General features: G+C 51.9%; 2 protein-coding genes and 1 non-coding gene across 5 annotated transcripts; 2 read left to right on the top strand and 1 right to left on the bottom strand.

The window, feature by feature from the left end:
• Nucleotides 1-277: 277 nt before the first annotated feature.
• On the top strand, nt 278-4,568 carry SELENOW (selenoprotein W). Its single transcript, XM_038767397.1, has 6 exons — nt 278-372; nt 2,846-2,870; nt 3,132-3,185; nt 3,410-3,484; nt 3,695-3,808; nt 4,029-4,568. The coding sequence occupies exons 1-5, from the start codon at nt 317-319 to the stop codon at nt 3,776-3,778; spliced, it is 294 nt and encodes a 97-aa protein (XP_038623325.1). The 5' UTR covers nt 278-316; the 3' UTR covers nt 3,779-3,808; nt 4,029-4,568.
• Nucleotides 4,569-7,735: 3,167 nt separating this feature from the next.
• Nucleotides 7,736-15,799, top strand: LOC119945964 (histone H3.3A). 3 transcript variants are annotated; one of them, XM_038767285.1, is made up of 4 exons: nt 7,736-7,828; nt 14,074-14,222; nt 14,823-14,976; nt 15,204-15,799. In XM_038767285.1, the coding sequence occupies exons 2-4, from the start codon at nt 14,095-14,097 to the stop codon at nt 15,330-15,332; spliced, it is 411 nt and encodes a 136-aa protein (XP_038623213.1). In that variant the 5' UTR covers nt 7,736-7,828; nt 14,074-14,094; the 3' UTR covers nt 15,333-15,799. The 3 variants fall into 3 exon arrangements, with proteins under 3 accessions (XP_038623213.1, XP_038623212.1, XP_038623214.1); XM_038767284.1 differs by lacking the exon at nt 7,736-7,828 and adding an exon at nt 8,202-8,348 and having other exon boundaries at nt 15,204-15,797; XM_038767286.1 differs by lacking the exon at nt 7,736-7,828 and adding an exon at nt 12,643-12,675.
• Nucleotides 15,800-18,637: 2,838 nt separating this feature from the next.
• TRNAD-GUC lies at nt 18,638-18,709 on the bottom strand. Its single transcript has one exon. It is a non-coding gene; the product is annotated as a tRNA-Asp (tRNA).
• Between the last annotated feature and the right edge of the window lie 2,932 nt (nt 18,710-21,641).

The raw sequence follows: 21,641 nt of genomic DNA, 5'->3' as shown, positions 1-21,641 counted from the left end.
AGCTGTACCATTTTAGGTATTTGGGGGGGTACTGGAAGAAAACAACGTCCACCTCCGCTCCCCTCCAGAGGAACAGCGACTACTTTATTACAGATAAACTTATAATAAGATATAAAAATAAGGAGAGTGGAGAAGTAGGGAAAAGACTTTCTGGGGGTGGAGAGAGTAAGGTAGGATTCATCCGTCCTCCCCTCTAAGTTCGAACGATGGAACCGTCCGCGGGCGGCCGAGGAGCCGCCGCCCGCGCCTGCGCTGTTGCTGCCTGAGCGTCTGCGGCTGCGCGTGGCTGAGGGAGCTGCTGAGGAGACGCTCGGCCATGGCGTCTCTCAAAGCCTCTGGCAGGGGCGTCGTCCAAGTTCATGTCGTTTACTGGTGAGTGTGGCCCGGCCCCTAACCTAATCACCATCCAATTATAATTTAATTTAATCCTGGTATTTGATAAGCCCTTACTATAGGCCAGGCTCTGGACTAAGGGCTTACTATCAGTCAATCAATCAGTCGTATGTATTGAGCGCTTCATGTGTGCAAAGCACTGTACTAAGCGCTTGGGAAGTCCAAGTTGGCAACATATAGAGACGGTCCCTACCCAACAATCAATCAATGAATCGTATTTATTGAGTGCTTACTGTGTGCAGAGCACTGTACTAAGCGCTTGTTCCAAGCTGGCAACATATAGAGACGGTCCCTACCAATCAATCATCATCAATCGTATTTATTAAGCGCTTACTGTGTGCAGAGCACTGTACTAAGCGCTTGGCAAGTCCAAGTTGGCAACATATAGAGACGGTCCCTACCCAACAATCAATCAATCAATCGTATTTATTGAGCGCTTACTGTGTCCAGATTGGCAACATATAGAGACGGCCCCTACCCAACAATCAATCAATCAGTCGTATTTATTGAGCGCTTACTGTGTGCAGAGCACTGGACTAAGCGCTTGGGAAGTCCGAGTTGGCAACATATAGAGACGGTCCCTACCCAACAGTGGGCTCACAGTCTAGAAGGGGGAGACAGAGAACAAAACCAAACATACTAACAAAATGAAATAAACAGAATAGATAGGTACAAGTAAAATAAATACATAAATAGAGTAATAAATATGTACAAACATGTATATACATATATATGCATATACATATGCATACTTATATGCATACACATTCATATACATTCATATATATAATACATATACATAATCCCCATTTTCCAGATGAGGTAACTGAGGCCCAGAGAAGTGAAGTGACTCGCCCAAAGTCACACAGCTGACAATCGGCGGAGCCGGGCTGTGAGCCCACTGTTGGGTAGGGACCGTCTCTATATGTTGCCAGCTTGTAGTTCCCAAGCGCTTAGTACAGTGCTCTGCACACAGTAAGCGCTCAATAAATACGATTGATTGATTGTACCAAGCACTGGGATAAGAAAGAGGTCAATCAATCAGTCGTATTTATTGAGCGCTTACTGTGCAGAGCACTGTACTAAGCGCTTGGGAAGTCCAAGTTGGCAACATGTAGAGACGGTCCCTACCCAACAGTGGACTCACAGTCTAGAAGCGCTCAGTAAATATGATTGAATGAATGAATGAATATTTATTTTACTACTACATATTTATTCTATTTTATTTGGTTAATATGTTTTGTTTTGTTCTCTGTCTCCCCTTTCTAGACTGTGAGCCCGCTGTTGGGTAGGATCTCTAAATGTTGCCAACTTGTACTTCCCAAGCGCTTAGTACAGTGCTCTGCACACAGTAAGCGCTCAATAAATACGATTGAATGAATAGAAGTGGGAGACAGAGAACAAAACATATTAACAAAATAGAATAGAATAGGTCCAGAGCAGTCAAGTGACTTAATAATAATAATGATGATGATGGTGCTTGTTAAGCGCTTACTATGTGCCAAGCACTGTTTTAAACGCTGAAGTCAATACAAGGTCACTGGACTGGACCTGTATATATATATATTTGTAAGTATTTATTACTCTAGCTACCTCTCTTCCTCCCTTCAAGGCCCTACTGAGAGCTCACCTCCTCCAGGAGGCCTTCCCACACTGAGCCCACTCCTTCCTCTCCCCCCCCTCCACCTCTCCATCCCCCTGCCTTACCTCCTTCCCCTCCCCACACCACCTGTATATATGTTTGTACGTATTTATTACCCTATTTTATTTGTACATATTTATTCTATTTTATTTTGTTAATACGTTTTGTTTTGTTGTCTGCCTCCCCCTTCTAGACTGTGAGCCCACTGTTGGGTAGGGACCGTCTCTATATGTTGCCAACTTGTACTTCCCAAGCTCTTTGTACAGTGCTCTGCACACAGTAAGCGCTCAATAAATACGATTGAATGAATGAATGAATGTTAGGCAGGGACTGTGTCTGACACAGTTATCCTGTACCTACCCCAGTGCTTGGCACATAGTAAGCGCTTAACAAATACCACAGGAGGGATGTCTCCCAAGTGTTTAGTATAGTGCTGTGCACAAAGTAAGCACTCAATAAGTACGATTGAATGAATGAATGAAGGTTAGATGTGAGGAGGGACTTTTCAGGGAGGGAGAGGACCTTTTCCTGGGCTTTTCAAGACATCCCACCCCGGCCCTGCCTAATCCCCTCACCTGAGCCTGGAAACAGGTGGCTGCAGTGGGAAGGATTTAGGGCTGACAGAAGACAGGGCTGGTGCGGTCAGGGGCTCCCCAGTGTCCGCTGAGTTGGGGAGCGATAGATTCACTAAAGGTACAGTGCTCTGCACACAGTAAGCGCTCAATAAATACGATTGATGATAAAGGTGGGAACTGAGAGTGTTTCCTCGGTTCTTTTTCCATGACGCACGTTGTTTGTCTGTCCCTACAGCGGAGCCTGAGGCTACAAACCCAAGGTAAGCCCTGCCCCTTGTCTACCCTCCTCCCAACCTCCTCCTCCTCCTCTCCATCCTCCTTCCTGCCCTTTCCTCCCCTTGTAATTCCATGCTGATTAAAATCGCCCCAGCTGGAAGCTCAGCCCCCCTCCCCGGGGATGTTGCTGGAGAGTGGGGATGGAGACCCCCGAAACTCTCCCCCAGTCCACCTCGGTGTCCCTCTCGCCCCAGCAGAGGGGAGAGACCCAGGCCTTACCCTCCCCACCTTCTCCCCCACCCCAGTTTCTGCAGCTCAAGAAGAAATTGGAAAATGAATTTCCCGGCCAGGTGGAGATTGTGAGTGCCTGGGCCCCAGGTCGTGGGTGGGAGAGGGTTAGATTCCCTGGCACCGCAGGCTGGATGGGATCTGGGGGTCATCCCCTTGCTTCCTGGCAGGACCCCTCTCACCACACCCCAGCAGAGTCCTACGGCCTCAGCGGTTCCTCCCAAAGGCTTGGGTTGGGAGTGGGGGGAGAGGTGGGGAGGGGGCGTCTCTGGACTCATCCCCTCCGTCTGCACAGAGCGGCGAGGGGACTCCGCAGGTCACCGGCTGGTTTGAAGTGACAGTAGCTGGGAGGCTGGTGCATTCCAAGAAGGTGAGCGCTACCCTGGCCCCTCGTCCTCTCCGGCCCCCTCCCCTCCCCTGGGGGCGATGGGGATGGTTGGGGGTAGCAACTGGGTGTGGCCAGAGTTATCTGGGGTCTCCCTGGAAGGGGCTGGGGTCTCGGGCTGTGGGGCAGTGTCCCAGACAGGAGTCCGGCGAGGGGGGTCCTGCCGGCCGGAGCTCACTGATCACCCGCCCGCAGGGGGGTGATGGGTTCGTGGACTCCGAGAGCAAGTTTGCCAAGATCCAGATGGCCATCAAGGCCACCCTAGCCCCAGGCTACTGAAGGAGCCCCCCGGCCCGGGGGCTAGCGCAGGTGAGGGGGCGCATGCTGGGGGTTGGGGGGGTGGAGAAGAGGCCCTGACATCCCCCTCCTTCTCCTCCCCAGGAGCAGGTCGGATCCACCCGTGAGGGCTGGTCAGGGTGGGGGTTGGAGGATCTGTGGATTTGGTTTATCTGCCGTGGAGGTGCCGGGAGGATCGGGTCTGTGGAAGGGGAAGCCCAGATCCCCAGCCTCAGTGGCGTTCCCTCCTCAGCCCAGGGCCTCGGCCCCACCCCCTCCGCCCAGACGCTTAATGACGGGAGCGACTGAAATGTCCCCGGACGCGTGGTCGTTCCCCGAGGCCCCCGCGTTGGCCGGCGGAGGGGTTGGGGCGGATGCCGTGGAGTTTCGCTTCCCCATGTATCCCGTGACTTCGAGCGCATGGATCTGCTTCCGGGCCTCCCCACCCGCCCCTATCCCCTTCCTCCCGATGGCTCCAGCCCCCACCCCCACCCCGCTGGGTCCTGACCACCCGGAGCGCGTGGCCGGAGGGGTGACATAAGGGGACCCCGGGGTGCCGTCTTGTTCTGGCTCTTTCCTTGCCATCCCCCTCCCTTCCTGGTTGAGGAAGAGGAGGGTCAGTGCGGCAGGAACCCCTGCCCCTTCTCCATCCTTCCCCCCCTTCGCCCCCCGTCCCAGGGCTTGACATGAAGAGGTGCGGGAGCCGAACCTGCCAGAGGCCTCTTCCCCACCCCAGCTTGCCAACTTGTGGCGGCTGTGCGTAAGCAAATAAAGAAATTGAAAGAAAACCCAACCGGGCTGTCTGCCTCTGCCTGCACCCACCCATCTGTCCTGCCTATGGAGGAGGAGGAGGAAACGGACCTCGTAGACCCCAGCGATTGATTTGGCCTCGGCTGCCCCCGGGCCTGAACCGTGGCAATCTTGGTGTCCGGAGCGGGGCCCGTAGGAAAAGCCTGCTGCTGTGGTCCCACCATTCATTCAATCGCATTTATTGAGCGCTTACTGTGTGCAGAGCACTGTACTAAGGGCTTCGGGAGTACAAGTTGGCAACATATAGAGACAGTCCCTACCCAACAGTGGGCCCCCCCCTCCCCCCCAAGAGGCGGGCTGACCACCCTTCCCTCATTCCATACAGACGGATCCGCTTCTGGGTCCCCCGTCCCCACCTACTCCAAGCCGCTGACCCTCCATGACTCCACCCACTATCCTCCATTGCCCCCCATCCCGCTGGATCCTGATCTTCCAGAACACATGGGGGGGGGACGGGTGATGGGGGGCTCTGCCGGGGGAACTCCGACTTCTTGTCGCGATGACACGTCTCCCCACAGTCCTCCATGGGATGCCCATTCCTCTGCCCTCCCAAGGCACTCCCATCCGCTCTCTCCCTCCTTCCTCTGAATCAATAACAGTTTTTATTGAGCGCTTACTACGTGCAGAGCGCTGTACTAAGCCCTTGGGAGAGTACAATGCAGCAGAATTAGCCGGTACGTTCCCTGCCCTCCGACTCCCTTCTCACTACACCCCAGCTCGCCCTCTCCAGTCACAGACCACCTGTTCATTGCCTCGTTCTCAATCAGTCATACTTATTGAGCGCTTACTGTGTGCAAAGCACTGTACTAAGCGCTTGGGAAGTACAAGTTCTCGAGACTGACCCCCGGTTCACTAGCTCCCTTTGAATCCGGCAGGCCCCAGCTCTCCCCGAGTGACACCCAGAGAAGAAGCGTGGCCTAGCAGAAAGAGCACAGAGGGGCCTGGGCTCTTAATCCCAGTTCTGTCACTTGTCAGCTGTGTGACCTTGAGCAAGTCATTTAACTTCTCCGGGCCTCGTTTCCTCATCTGTAAAATGGGACGGGGACTGTGTGTGATCTGATTACCTTATATCTATCCCAGTCCCGTAGACACCCCTGACTGTGCCTCCGGTGGAAACGGGGCCCCGGATGAGGAAGAGATGTTAGTATGTCAATTTGTACTTCCCAAGCGCTTAGTACAGTGCTGTGTACACAGTGCTCAATAAATACGATTGAATGAATGAATTAATGAATGAACCAAGCGTGGCTTAAGGGATAGAACATGGCCCCGGGAATCAGAAGGACCTGGGTTCTAATCCCAGCGCCGCCACTTCATCATCATCATGATCAATCGTATTTATTGAGCGCTTACTGTGTGCAGAGCACTGTAATAAGCGCTTGACTTGCCCAAAGTCACACAGCTGACAAGTGGGGAGCCGGGATTTTTTTTTTTTATAATGGCATTTGTTAAGTGCTTACTATGTGCAAAACACTGTTATAAGCGCTGGGGGGATACAAGGTGATCAGGTTGTCCCATGTGGGGCTCACAGTCTTCATCCCCATTTTCCAGATGAGGGAACTGAGGCTCAGAGAAGTGAAGTGATTTGCCCAAGGTCACATTATTTTGTTAATATGTTTGGTTTTGTTCTCTGTCTCCCCCTTCTAGACTGTGAGCCCACTGTTGGGTAGGGACTGTCTATGTTGCCAACTTGTACTTCCCAAGTGCTTAGTACAGTGCTCTGCACACAGTAAGCGCTCAATAAATACAATTGATTGATTGATGTGGCAGAGCCGGGATAAGAACCCATGACATCTGACTCCAAAGCCCGCGCTCTTTCCACTGAGCCATGCTGCTCTTCTAGAAGTGCTTCTAGCAGCTAGAAGCTGCTTCTCTTCCCAAGAAGTGACTTCATTCATTCATTCATTCAATCGTACTTATTGATATTGATCGTATTTATAGACTGTGAGCTCACTGTTGGGTAGGGACTGTCTCTATATGTTGCCAACTTGTACTTCCCAAGCGCTTGGTCCAGTGCGCTGCACACAGTAAGTGCTCAATAAATACGATTGATTGATTGAGCGCTTACTGTGTGCAGAGCACTGTGCTAAGCGCTTGGGAAGTACAAGTTGGCAACCTAAGTGACTTGCCCAAGGTCACCCAGTGGACAATCAATCAATCGTATTTATTGAGCGCTTACTGTGTGCAGAGCACTGTACTAAGCGCTTGGGAAGTACAAGTTGGCAACATATAGAGACGGTCCCTACCCAACAGTGGGCAAGTGGCGGAACCGCCATTAGAAGCCAGGTCCTAAGGACTCCTAGGCCCGGGCTCTTCCCGCTAGGCCACACTGCTCTATCATCATCATCATCAATCGTATTTAGTGAGCGCTTACTGTGTGCAGAGCACTGTACTAAGCGCTTGGGAAGTTCAAGTTGGCAACATATAGAGACAGTCCCTACACAACAGTGGGCAAGTGGCGCAACCGCCATTAGAAGCCAGGTCCTAAGGACTCCTAGGCCCGGGCTCTTCCCGCTAGGCCGCACTGCTCCATCATCATCATCATCAATCGTATTTATTGAGCGCTTACTGTGTGCAGAGCACTGTACTAAGCGCTTGAGAAGTACAAGTTGGCAGCCTAAGTGACTTGCCCAAGGTCACCCAGTGGACAATCAATCAATCGTATTTATTGAGCGCTTACTGTGTGCAGAGCACTGTACTAAGCGCTTGGGAAGTACAAGTTGGCAACATATAGAGACAGTCTCTACCCAACAGTGGGCAAGTGGCGGAGCCGCCATTAGAAGCCAGGTCCTAAGGACTCCTAGGCCCGGGCTCTTCCCTCTAGGCCGCACTGCTCCATCATCATCAATCATATTTATTGAGCGCTTACTGTGTGCAGAGCACTGTACTGAGCGCTTGGGAAGCACAAGTTGGCAACATATAGAGACAGCCCCTACCCAACAGTGGGCTCTCAGTCTAAAAGCGCCACACAACTCTTGGGTGAGTACAGTTAAGACACGAAGTCTTCGAAAGGAGGTGGCCAAGGTGCAACTGAATGTGTCTTTCCCGGGCGTTTAGTCCAGTGTGCCGCACACAGTAGGTGCTCAGTACAGTGGTCAGCCTGACTGGGCACGCGGGGGGGAGAGGGCCTGAGGCAAGACTTGGGCCAACGGCCAACGCGGGGCATTGTGGGAAGGCATGTTCGGCCCAACGCCAACCCCAGACTCGTCGTCTTCGACGCCGTCGGAGCCTCCCGAAACCGATAAGGTAAGTGGGCCGTTAAAAGGCGGCCTCTAAGGGCAACAACCGGGGATGGGAGGGCGAGGTGGCGGGGGTCGCCATTGGCGATGGGCGACATAGGGGTGAGGTGGCTGGGGTCGCCATTACGCCCGCCCGACGCTCTCGTTGCCGCCCGCCACCTAGTGGTCGGGGAGGGGGGGCGCTCCCCAACGGCCGGGGAAGCCCCGCCCCTTGACGCTGATTGGCCGCTGGGCGCGTCAGTCTGAGCGCAGCGCCCTGTTAGAGCGAAGGGCACGGCGCCTTTTGGGCGGGGCGAAGGGGGAACCAATCAGCTCGGGCTCCGGGGCGCGCGCCCACAGTTCGCGCAAGGCATGGTGGGAAGCCTCGCCTTTTCCCGCCAGTTCTCCTCAGCGGGCGCCCGTGAGGCCGTTAGGGCCTGAAGCCGAGGCTGAGGCGACCACAACGTGGTGCTCATAGTTGGCGCAAGGGATTGGGGGGCTCCAAGGCCTGAGGGGGCGAAACCCGAGGAGGGGCCCGTGAGGCTGAGGTAATGCCAACGTGGTGCCCACTGTTCACGCAAGGCATTGTGGGATTCCAAGCTGCCCCAGAGAAGCAGTGTGGCTCAGTGGAAAGAGCCCGGGCTTTGGAGTCAGAATAATAATAATAATAATAATGGCATTTACTAAGTGCTTACTATGTGCAAAGCACTGTTCTAAGCGCTGGGGGAGGTTACAAGGTGATCAGGTTGTCCCAAGAGGCTCACAGTCTTAATCCCCATTTTACAGATGAGGTAACTGAGGCCCAGAGAAGTGAAGTGACTTGCCCAAAGTCACACAGCAGACAAGGGGCAGAGCCGGGATTTGAACCCCTGACCTCCGACTCCAAAGCCCGGGCTCTTTCCATTGAGCCACGCTGCTTCTCCACACAGAAGTGTGTCAGAGGTCATGGGTTCAAATCCCGCCACCACCAACTGTCAGCTGGGTGACTTTGGGCAAGTCACTTCACTTCTCTGGGCCTCAGTTCCCTCATCTGGAAAATGGGGGTGAAGACGGTGAGCCCCACGTGGGACAACCTGATCACCCTGTATCCCCCCATCATCATCATTATCATCAATCGTATTTATTGAGCGCTTACTGTGTGCAGAGCACTGTACTAAGCGCTTGGGAAGTACAAGTTGGCAACATAGTGCTTAGAATAGTGCTTTGCACATAGTAAGCGCTTAACAAATACCATTATTATTATTATTAAGCATTTCGTCACCCGGTCCCCTTGGGTTTCGGTGGTGATGCCCGAGCAGCTCCCCGTGAGGCTGTTAGGGCCGGGCCACTACTGTGACATCACTGTGACATCACTGTGACATCAACATGGTGTCCACAGTTCGTGCCAACAATAATAATAATAATAATAGTATTTGTTAAGCACTTAATATGTGCTAAGAACTGTTCTAAAAGCTGGGGTAGATACAAGGTAATCAGGTTGTCCCCACATGGGGCTCACGGTCTTCATCTCCATTTTACAGATGAGGTAACCGAGGCGCAGAAAAGTGAAGTGACTTGTTCAAAGCGGCAGAGCTGGGATTGGAAACCACAATCTCTGTCCCAAGTCCGTGCACTTTCCACTAAATCGTGCTGGAGAAGCAGCGTGGCTCAGCGGAAAGAGCCCGGGCTTTGGAGTCAGAGGTCATGGGTTCAAATCCCAGCTCCGCCAATTGTCAGCTGTGTGACTTTGGGCAAGTCACTTCACTTCTCTGGGCCTCAGTTCCCTCATCTGTAAAATGGGGATGAAGACTGTGAGCCCCACGTGGGACAACCTGATCACCTTGTAGCCTCCCCAGCGCTTAGAAAAGTGCTTTGCACATAGTAAGCACTTAATAAATGCCATTATTATTATTATTATTTTTCGTGGCTCAGTGGAAAGAGCACGGGCTTTGGAGCCAGAGGTCATGGGTTCAAATCCCAGCTCCACCAATTGTCAGCTGTGTGACTTAGGGCAAGTCACTTCACTTCTCTGGGCCTCAGTTCCCTCATCTGTAAAATGGGGATGAAGACTGTGAGCCCCCGTGGGACAACCTGATCACCTTGCACATAGTAAGTGCTTAATAAATGCTATCATTATTTATAATTATTTATGTGCTAAGAACTATTCTAAAAGCTGGGGTAGATACAGGGTAATCAGGTTGTCCCCACATGGGACTCACGGTCTTAATCTCCATTTTACAGATGAGGTAACCGAGGTGCAGAGGGACGTGACTTGTTCAATGTGGCAGAGCTGGGATTCGAACCCACGACCTCTGTCTCCCAAGTCCGTGCACTTTCCACTAAGTCACGCTGCTTCTCTGACTCCTTGCATTTCCCTGCCAAGTCTCCTTGCCTTTTGGTGCAAAACCCGAGCAGCTGCCTGTGAGGCCATTAGGGCCGGGCACCTGACCTTAACATGAGACCACAAGGCCATGGTGATGCCAACGTGGCACCTCCCCACCCCTGGTATGACGTAGGGGTATCTCTGCTGCAATAGGAGAAGCAGCGTGGCTCGGTGGAAAGAGCCCGGGCTTTGGAGTCAGAGGTCATGGGTTCAAATCCCAGCTCTGCCAACTGTCAGCTGTGTGACTTTGGGCAAGTCACTTCACTTCTCTGTGCCTCAGTTACCTCATCTGTAAAATGGGGATTAAAACTGTGAGCCCCCCGTGGGGACAACCTGATCACCTTGTAACCTCCCCAGCGCTTAGGACAGTGCTTTGCACATAGTAAGCGCTTAACAAATGCCATCATTTATTTATTTATTTTACTTGTACATATCTGTTCTATTTATTTTATTTTGTTAGTATGTTTGGTTTTGTTCTCTGTCTCCCCCCTTTTAGACTGTGAGCCCACTGTTGGGTAGGGACTGTCTCTCTATGTTGCCAATTTGTACTTCCCAAGCACTTGGTACAGTGCTCTGCACATAGTAAGCGCTCAATAAATACGATTGATGATGATGATGATCATTATTATTATTATTATTATTATTATTATTATTATTATTATTATTATTCTCTGGTCCTCAGTTCCCTCAGCTGTAAAATGGGGATTAAGATTGTGAGCCCCACATGGGACAACCTGATCACCTTGTATCCGCCCCAGCATTTAGAATAGTGCTTTGCTCATAGTAAGCATTAACAAATGCCATTATTATTATTATTATTAATAGGATGCATCGGGCTTTCAACACATGGGGCTCTCTCCTTCCTGACATGTCATTGTCCTGTTCAGGCACTTGGAAACGGGCAGTAGGTCAAGAGGAGATCCCCAGGCTACTGAGGGAGGCAAGAGGGCACAAGTTTCCAAATGAAAAGCCAGGGGACATTAGGCAGCAGTGATAAAACCAAAAGAAAACCCAAAATAAAGAGAAATGGGAGAGCTGAGAAAGACTGACAACAAGGATGGTTGGGGATTTAGTCAAGACAGCGTCCTGCAGTAGGTGGCTTTGTTGGAGGGGGGAGAGAGTAATCCATAACTATTATGTCGTAAGCAATGGTGGCATTTATCAAGTGCTTAAGTGTTAAGGACTAATGTAGATACAAGGTTATTAGATCAGATTCATTACCTCTCCCAAGCAAGGCTCATAATCTGTTTTATCCCCATTTTAAAAACGAGGAACTGAGGTCCAGAGAGGTCCAGTGACTTGCTCGAGGTCACACAGCAGGCCAGTGGCAGAACAAGGAATAGAACCTGGGCCTCGAAACTCCCAGCCTCATGCTCTTGCCAGTAAGCCACACTGCCTCATCACAACAAAACATGTCACCCCCCAGCCAGCTGTTGTTTGGTTGCGGTATGACATAGCACATCCCTCACAGAGGGCTCTAAATTGTGACGAAGCAGTGTGCAAAGGCGTTATCTGGTGATGGCATAACAGGCCCCAAGCTCTCTGAGCGCCCATCTTGTCAGTCAGTAATATTTACTGAGCGCTTACTGTGTGCAGAACACTGTACTAACCACATGGGAATGTACAATATAGCGATATGGCTACACATGATGTATTAGCCCTGCCCTCAAGAAGCAGTGTGGCCTAGCGGAAAGAGCGTGGACCTGAATTCTAATCCTGGCTCTGCCACTTGTCTGCTGTGTGACCTTGGGCAAGGCACTTCACTTCTCCATGCCTCAGTTCCCTCATATGCAAAATGGGGGTTCGATCCCTGTCCTCCCTCCTACTTAGAAAGTGAGCTCCATGTGGGACGTGATTATCTTGTCTCTACCCTAGCACTTCATACGGTGCCTGGCGCATAGTAAGCGCTGAACAAATACCACAATTATTACTCCCACCCCAACCTCTTCCCGGGACTTTTCTTCAGCCCGGTTCCATCGCTTTTCTCCAGCCTCTCTCCCCGCTTCTCCCCATCCCCTGCTTCAGTCAGGTGGAGAGAACCCCCCCCGCTTCCCATTGGATGCTTAGTACAGTGCCTGGCACATAGTAAGCGCTTAGCAAGTACCATTCTATTTATTTTATTTTGTTAGTATGTTTGGTTTTGTTCTCTGTCTCCCCCTTTTAGACTGTGAGCCCACTGTTGGGTAGGGACTGTCTCTATATGTTGCCAACTTGTACTTCCCAAGCGCTAAGTACAGTGCTCTGCACACAGTAAGTGCTCAATAAATACGATTGATGATGATGATGATGATTAAAAGAAGAAAAAAGAGAGCCATGGTTGGAGGGGGAGAGGAGGCAGGGCTGGAGGGAGTGGGTACAGCTGGAGCGTGGCAGACAGCTGTCGGCAATGGGCCGTTAGGCAGGGTGGGGGATTGGGAACGGTTCTCCCTGATAAAAGGCAGTTCTGAGAGCTACCCGGCTACCTTAGCAGCCTTCTGGGGGGAAAAGAGCAGCCAAGACTCAGCGGGCGGCAGGTAACGGGTCTCCTCTTTCCCCATGGCTGGGCTGTTCCTTATGTCCTGCCTATCTCCCTCAACTCTCTGTCTGTCTCTCTAAGTCCCCGGGGTCCATGAGGCGAGCCAAGCAGGAAGTCCAAAGACTGGTTTGGGAGGTTTGGCATTGGCCTCGGCCCTATTTAGTATGCCAAGCTAGGGTAGGATGGCTGCCAGTTACCCCAAAGGGTATTGTTTCCTCTCAGCATCTCTTCCCCTGCTTCTCTCTTTGGCTTCAAGGCTGTCCATCACCTCGCCTTTTCCTACCTCCCCTCCCTTCTCTCCTTCTCCAGCCCAGCCCGCACCCTCTGCTCCTCTGCTGCCAATCTTCTCGCTGTGCCTCGTTCTCACCTGTCATCATCATCATCAATCGTATTTATTGAGCGCTTACTATGTGCAGAGCACTGGACTAAGCGCTTGGGAAGGACAAATTGGCAACATATAGAGACAGTCCTGTCCTGCTGTTGACCCCCGGCCCACGTCCTCCCCTGGGCCTGGAATGCCCCCAATCCCTCTACCCATCCGCCAAGCTAGCTCTCTTCCTCCCTTCAAGGCCCTACTGAGAGCTCACCTCCTCCAGGAGGCCTTCCCACACTGAGGCCCCTCCTTTCTCTCCCCCTTACCTCCTTCCCCTCCCCACAGCACCTGTATAAATGTATATATGTTTGTACATATTTATTACTCTATTTTCCTTGTACATATTTATTCTATTTATTTTATTTTGTTAATATGTTTTGTTGTCTGTCTCCCTCTTCTAGGAGAGCCTGCTGTTGGGTAGGGACCATCTCTATATGTTGCCAGCTTGTTCTTCCCAAGCGCTTAATGCAGTCCTCTGCACGCAGTAAGTGCTCAGTAAATATGATTGAATGAATGAATTTTCTCCAGCTCCACACAGTGCTTTAGGGGAGATCCAGAGTTGAGCAGTTGCTTCAGTCATTCAACCATATTTATTGAGCGCTTACTGTGTGTAGAGCACTGTATTAAGCCCTTGGGAAGTACAAGTCGGCAACGTATAGAGACGGTCGGGCTCCTCCTGGGTCTGAAAGCGATGGTAATAATAATAATGATCAGGGTATCAAGTGCTTACTATGTGCCAGCCACTGTACTAAGTGTTGGGATAGATACAAGGTAATTGGGTTGGACACAGTCCCTGGCGCATTCCTAATCCCCATTATACAGCTGAGGAAACTGAGGCCCAGAGAAAAAGTGATTGCCTAAGGTCACACAGGAGATGCACAGGTTGCACCAGGATTAGAACCCAAGTCCTTCTGATGCCCAGGCCTGAGCCCTATCCACTAGTTATCAAAACTGGTGGAGCTTTCCCCACCCCTGCTGCACTCCTGACCCCCCCCCCCCCCGAATATTTCCCCATGTTTCTAGAGACCATAGCGCGTGTCCAGTATGGCCCGGACCAAGCAGACGGCCCGGAAGTCCACGGGAGGGAAGGCCCCGAGGAAGCAGCTGGCCACCAAGGCAGCCAGGAAGAGTGCCCCGTCCACAGGCGGGGTCAAGAAACCCCACCGCTACAGGTGCTTGGGTCGCGGGGCACTGGGTGGGGACTGGGCACAGCTCTGATTAATGCCTTCCAGGTGGGGGCTGCAGGTTGGGAACCTCCGTCCCTCCCTGTTCAATCAATTGTATTAAGCACTGACTGTGTGCAGAGCACTGTACTAAGCGCTTGGGAAGTACAAGTTGGCAAGTTCTTCCTCTCTGCCCTAGCAACTCCAGGGTGCTGGTCTGCTGTGACCCCAGGACAGGGCTGTTGGGGCCCTTGGGCAACCGGGCCAGGCCCACCAGACGGTCACCTGGAGGAGACTGGGCAACCGGGGGTTGCCGCGGGGCTCACCCTCTAGACTGGGAGCTCGCAATGGGCAGGGATCGTGTCTGCTGCATTGGACTCTCCCAAGTGCTTAGTACAGTACTCTGCATACGGTAAACATCATCAGTCGTATTGAGCGCTTACTATGTGCAGAGCACTGTTCTAAGCGCTTGGGAAGTACAAATTGGCAACATATAGAGACAGTCCCTACCCAACAGTGGGCTCACAGTCTAAAAGTCTGTTTAAATATTCGGTAAATAGCACGGATGGATTAAATGTAGTGGTCCCTCCCCCCGCCATTCCCAACCAGGCCGGGCACCGTGGCTCTGAGGGAGATCCGGCGCTACCAGAAGTCCACCGAGCTGCTGATCCGGAAGCTGCCCTTCCAGCGCCTGGTGCGCGAGATCGCCCAGGACTTCAAGACGGACCTGCGGTTCCAGAGCGCGGCCATCGGGGCCCTGCAGGTCTGGGCGGGGGGGCTGAATTGACCCCTGGGGATGGTGGGGGGCCGTGCCCTGATTCCTTGCCCCCCCCCACCATTCCAGCTGCCGTTCCAGTGGGCAACAAGAAGCGCCCTGCTCTCCTCTGCAAAGCTGGGGCTCCTGGTCCCCTTCCTTCCCAGCCTCGGGAAGCCGCTTCCCGTCAGCCCTGCACCTCATGCCCCTCTGCCTGTCTGTGTGTCTGTCCTCAGGAGGCGAGCGAGGCCTACCTAGTGGGGCTCTTTGAAGACACCAACCTGTGCGCCATCCACGCCAAGCGGGTGACCATCATGCCCAAGGACATCCAGCTGGCCCGCCGCATCCGTGGGGAGCGGGCGTAACCCCGGACATGGGGTGACCGTGCGGGCCGAGTTTCCTCTTCCCGTCCCCTTGGCAGCTCGCCCCCGGGACGAGCCGGGCTGGGCCTCCCTGCTGCCCTGTTCAGTGGAGCCGGGTGCGAGGGGCACTGTAGGGGAGAGGGAGGAGGGGGTTGGGGGGTGGCAACCAGCCCTGGCCTCCAGCTCCTCCTCCTACCCCACTGGCACAGATGTACTTTGCCCAGCCCCTCGCCCCTTCCCATCCCTGGCTTTTTTTTTTTTCTCTCTCTCTGTCTCTCTTGCCAACCCCAAAGGGGCATTACAGGTGCTTTCAAGAAAAAGGCTCAGGTCCTCAGTCCTGTGCTTCCTCTTCTCTCCTCATTGTGGGGGTGGAGGGCAGACTCTGGGCCTCAGTTTCCCGTCCGCTGGCCGGGTTGGTTGCTGATCCTCAGGAAGGTGAGGAGAGTTAAAGCAGGGCTTCAAGCTGAGGCTCGAATGGAGTAAAGAGGCTCGGGCACTGCTTAGCTGGAGTAGCTTTGGGCCTGAGGGTTATAGGAAAAGGCCCGTAGTCCCTCCACCAAAACCTCTGATCCCCCCCCCCCCCCATTTACCTCGTGCCCACGGACCAAAGGGGTGGCCCTGGCCAAAGGGAGGGGGTGGCAGGGTCTGCTGGCTGAGGATCCTGGCTGCCCCCGGGCACAGGGTGGTCATCTGGCCTCCTGGCCTAATGTCTTGGTGCAGAATCTGGCTCCCCTCCCTCAATAACAATATCTGTGGTATGTGTTAAGCACTTACTATGTGCCAGGCACTGTACAAAGTGGTGGGGCGGATACAAGCAAATGGTGTTGGACCCAGTCCTGTCCCACATGGAGCTCACCATCTCTAATCCCCATTTCACAGATGGGGTAACAGGCCCAGAGAAGGCAAGCGACTTGCCTGAGGTCACACAGCAGACGAGGGGCAGAGGTGGCATTAGAACCCTTGACCTTCTGACTCCTAGGCTCGTGCTCTATCCATTACATAAAAATCAGCCCAAGGGCCCAGCCTCCACTTTGGCAGCCAGGGGCTGAGTCCGCACTAAATCCCTCCCCCGCAGGCCTGAAAGAAACCAGGCTAGGGGCAAATACAGTCTCCAGGTCCCTTTTTGAGGTAGAGGTGGATGGGCAACAACTGGAGGGTGTTGAGGACTGGGGAAACATGGACTGAACATTTTTGTAGGAAAACGGTCGGGACAGCACGGTGAAGTAGGGAGAGACGGGAGGTCCGCAAGGAGGCTGAAAAAGTAATCAAGGTGTGAGAGGGTGAGTGCTTGGATTAACGTGGTAGCAGTTCGGAGGGAGAGGAAAGGGTGGATTTGAGGGATGTGAAGGTTTAAGCGACAGGATTTAATGATAGATTGAATATGTGGGTTGAAAGAGAGGAGTCGAGGACAACACCAGGGTTATGGGCTTGAGACAGGCAGGAGGGTGGTGCCGTCTACAGGGATGGGAAAGTCGGGGAGGATAGGGTTTGGGTGGGAAGATAAGGAGCTCTGTTTAGAACATGTTAAGTTTGAGGTGATGGGAGGACATTCATTCAATCAGTTGTATTTATTGAGCCCTTACTATGTGCAGAGCACTGTACTAAGTGCTTGGGAAGTACAAGTCGCCAACATATAGAGACGGTCCCTACCCAACAACGGGCTCACAGTCTAGAAGGGGGAGACAGACAACAAAACGTGGACACGTGTCAAGTCGTCAGAATAAATAGAAATAAAGCTTGATGCACATCATTAACAAAACAATAGTAAATATGGACAAGTAAAATAGAGTAATAAATCTGTACAAACACACAGGTGCTGTGGGGAGGGGAAGGAGGTAGGGATGGGGAGGAGGAGAGGGAAAAGGGGGCTCAGTCTGGGAAGGCCTCCCGGAGGAGGTGAGCTCTCAGTAGGGCTTGAAAGAGAGAGCTAGTTTGGCAGATGTGTGAAGGGAGGGCATTCCAGGCCAGGGGGAGGACGTGGGCAGGGGGTCAATGGCGGGACAGGCAAGAACGAGGTACGGTGAACTAGAATGAGGATATCCATGTAAAGATGTCTTGAAGGTAGGAGGAGATGTGAGACTGGAAAGGGAGAGAGATCAGGACTGGAGACGTAGATTTGGGAATCATTTGTGTAATGGAGGTAGGTGAAGCCATAGGAGCGAATGAGTTCTCCAAGGGCGTGGGTGTAAATGGAAAATAGAAGGGGACCCAGACGGGAATGGTGAGAGATCCCCACAATCAGGAGTTGAGAGACAGAGGAGAAGCCCACAAAAGAGACTGAGAATGAGCGGCCAGAGAGATAGGAGGAGAACCAGGAAAGGAGGGTGAGCCCGCTGTTGGGCAGGGACCATCTCTATATGTTGCCAACTTGGACTTCCCAAGCGCTTAGTACAGTGCTCTGCACACAGTAAGTGCTCAATAAATACAATTGAATGAATGAATGAAAGGTGTCCGTGAAGCCGAGGTTGGATAATGTTTCCAGGAGAAGGGGGTGGTTGAAGGAGTTGAAGGAGGACGGCATAGAGACTGTTCGATATAAGGAAATCATGGGTGGCCTTTGAGAGGGCGGCTTTGCAGGAGTGAGGGGGATGAAAACCAGATTGGAGGGGGTCAAGGAGAGAATTGGAGGAGAGGAACTTAAGACAGAAGGTGAAGACAACCCCCACAAGGAGTTTGGAGAGGAAGGGTAGGAGGGAAATGGGGGCAGTCAGGGAAAGGGTTTTTTTTTTTAGGCTAGGGGAGACATGAGCATGTCGAGGTAATCATGTTGTCCCAGGTGGGCTTCACAATCTCAATCCCCATTTTACAGGTGAGGTAACAGAGGCCCACAGAAATTAAGTGGCTTCCTAAGGTCACACAGGCTAGGGGCAGAGCAGGAACAGAACTCACGTCCTCTGACTCCCAAACCCGGGCTCTTTCATTCATTCATTCATATTTATTGAGCGCTTACTGTGTGCAGAGCACTGTACTAAGCGCTTGGGAAGTACAGGTCGGGAACATATAGAGACGGTCCCTACCCAACAGTGGGCTCACAGTCTAGAAGGGGGAGACAGAGAACAAAACAAAACATATTAACAAAATAAAGTAAATAGAATAAATATGTACAAACCTATATACATATAGACAGGTGCTGTGGGGAGGGGAAGGAGGTAAGGTGGGGAGGATGGGGAAGAGGGATTGTTAGAACAAATAGAATTAAAGCTATATGCACATCATTAACAAAATAGAATAGTAAATATCAATCAATCGTATTTATTGAGCGCTTACTGTGTGCAGAGCACTGTACTAAGCGCTTAAAATGTACTTTTCTCCCCGTCGGGGAATCGAACCCCGGTCTCCCGCGTGACAGGCGGGGATACTCACCACTATACTAACGAGGAACACAATGTACATGTGTAAATATTGTACATTGTACAATTGTAAATATGTACAAGTAAGAGCGATAAATCTGTAGTTTTTTCCACTAAGCCAAGTCCCAACTAGAGTTGGGAGAGGGTGGCACTGAGTTGCTTCCCCTATTACTCTATTATTACTTATTATTACTCTATTCATTTTACTTGTACATATCTATTCTATTTATTTTATTTTGTTAGTATGTTTGGTTTTGTTCTCTGTCTCCCCCTTTTAGACTGGGAGCCCACTGTTGGGTAGGGACTGTCTCTATGTGTTGCCAACTTGCACTTCCCAAGCGCTTAGTACAGTGCTCTGCACACAGTAAGCGCTCAATAAATACGATTGATTGATTGATTGATTGATTGCTTGATTGCTTCCCCTGCCCGCGGCCCCAGACCACCCCCCCGTAACCCCGCCACGAATAAAGCCCACGGGGCAACACCTGTTGTCCTCCCCGCCTCGGCCACGCGGGGGCGCAAGAGGCAGCCCCGCTGGGCCGCGCATGCGCCCTGCACTCCATCTAGCCCCCCTGGAACGCGCCGGCGCCCCGCCCGCCGGACTGCGCCTGCGCACTGCCCGCCGGGCAGCCCCCGCTGGGCCGCGCCTGCGCACTGCCCACCAGGCAGCCCCACTAGGCCGCGCCTGCGCCCTGCCCGCCAGGGAGCGCTGAGAGCGTTTGGGGCAGAACCGTCCGCCACCAGCAGGGGGCGGCCTTGCGTCGGCCAAAGACGCGGGAGCGTTAGCGCATGTCCGGTGTTTGCCCGCGGGCATTCATTCATTCAATTCATTCATTCATTCAATCGTATTTATTGAGCGCTTACTGTGTGCAGAGCACTGGACTAAGCGCTTGGGAAGTACAACTTGGCAACATATAGAGACGGTCCCTACCCAGCAGTGGGCTCACAGTCTAGAAGGGGGAGGCAGACAACAAAACAAAACATATTAACAAAATAAAATAAATAGAATAAATAAATAGAGTAATAAATACAAACAAACATATATACAGGTGCCGTGGGGAGGGGAAGGAGGTAAGGCGGGGGAGATGGAGAGGGTGTGGAGGGGGAGAGGAAGGAGGGGGCTGAGTGTGGGAAGGCCTCCTGGAGGAGGTGAGCTCTCAGTAGGGCCTTGAAGGGGGGAAGAGAGCTAGCTTGGTGGATGTGCGGAGGGAGGGCATTCCAGGCCAGGGGGAAGACGTGGGCCGGGGGTCGACGGTGATTCAATCGTATTTATTGAGCGCTTACTGTGTGCAGAGCACTGTACTAAGTGCATGGGAAGTCCAAGTTGACAACATATAGAGATGGTCCCTACCCAACAGTGGGCTCACAGTCTAATAATAATAATGGCACTTATTAAGCGCTTACTACATGCAAAGCACTGTTCTAAGCACTGGGGAGGTTACAAGGTGATCAGGTTGTCCCACGGGGGGCTCACAGTCTTCATCCCCATTTTACAGATGAGGGATCTGAGGCCCAGAGAAGTGAAGTTACTTGCCCAAAGTCACCCAGCTGACAATTGGTGGCGCCGGCATTTGAACCCATCACCTCCGACTCCAAAGCCCGTGCTCTTTCCACTGAGCCACGCTGCTTCTCCATTCAGTCGAATTTATTGAGCGCTTACTGTGTGCACAGCACTGTACTAAGCGCTTGGGAAGTACAAATCGGCAACACCCAACAACGGTCTTACAGTCTAGAAGGGGGAAACAGACACAGTACAAAACATGTAGACAGGTGAAATCAAAATCGTCAGAACAAATAGAATTATAGCTATAATGCACATCATTAACAAAATAAACAGAATAGTAAATATGTACAAGTAAAATAGAGTAATAAATCTATACAAATATAGGCAAGTACTGTGGGGAGGGGAAGGAGGTAGGGTGGGGGTGGGAATCAGGTTCTTGGCCCATAAGCCTTTTAGACTGTGAGCCCACTGTTGGGTAGGGACTGTCTCTATATGTTGCCAACTTGGACTTCCCAAGCGCTTAGTACAGTGCTCTGCACACTGTAAGCGCTCAATAAATACAATTGATTGATTGATTGATTGACTGATTAATAATAATGATGATGGCATTTGTTAAGCGCTTACTATGTGCAAAGCGGTGATCAGGCATGGGGCTCACAGTCTTAATCCCCATTTTACAGATGAGGGAACTGAGGCTCAGAGAAGTTAAGTGACTTGCCCAAGGTCACACAGCAGACATGTGGCGGAGCTGGGACTCGAACCCAAGACCTCTGACTCCCAAGCCCGTGCTCTTTCCACTGAGCCACGCTGCTTCTCTAATATACTATACTATAATATACTAATATGCTATGGTACAGTATATTACAGTACTATTATATATATTATGGTAGATAGGAGCGATAGAGAAGCAGCGTGGTTTAGTGGAAAGAGCCCAGGCTTGGGAGTCAGAGGTCGTGGGTTCTAATCCCGGCTCTGCCACTTGTCAGCTGGGTGACTTTGGGCACGTCACTTCACTTCTCCGGGCCTCAGTTACCTCACCTGTAGAATGGGGATTAAGACTCTGAGCTCCACTGAGGACAACCTGATAAACTTGTGTCTCCCCCAGCGCTCAGAACAGAGCTCGGCACATAGTAAGCGCTTAGCAAATACCATCATTATTATCATTACTATTTCTTCCCTGGAGGGAGAGACTTCATTTCTTTTACTTCCTGCCCTCCCATCCCAATCCATTGGCAGGCTCTTTTTCAGGTCTAACCCCCATCCCTCCCATTCCAGTTTCCGCCCGAGGCCTTGATTCCAGGGGAAGTAGAGGGTTAGTGGGGTCCTTCCTCCGAAAAGAAAGAGCAGCCCTTAATTTTTTATTTTTTCTAATGATAATGGAGGCATTTATTTAGCGCTTACTAGGTGCCAAGTATCGTGATAAGCACTGTGGTAGATAGAAAGTAATCAGATCATCTC

The sequence above is a fragment of the Tachyglossus aculeatus genome, chromosome 26 (genome assembly GCF_015852505.1).
Source record: "Tachyglossus aculeatus isolate mTacAcu1 chromosome 26, mTacAcu1.pri, whole genome shotgun sequence".
NCBI lineage: Eukaryota > Metazoa > Chordata > Mammalia > Monotremata > Tachyglossidae > Tachyglossus > Tachyglossus aculeatus.
The sequence above is the reverse complement of the archived record's forward strand: the minus strand, read 5'-3'. Positions and strand labels throughout refer to the sequence as shown.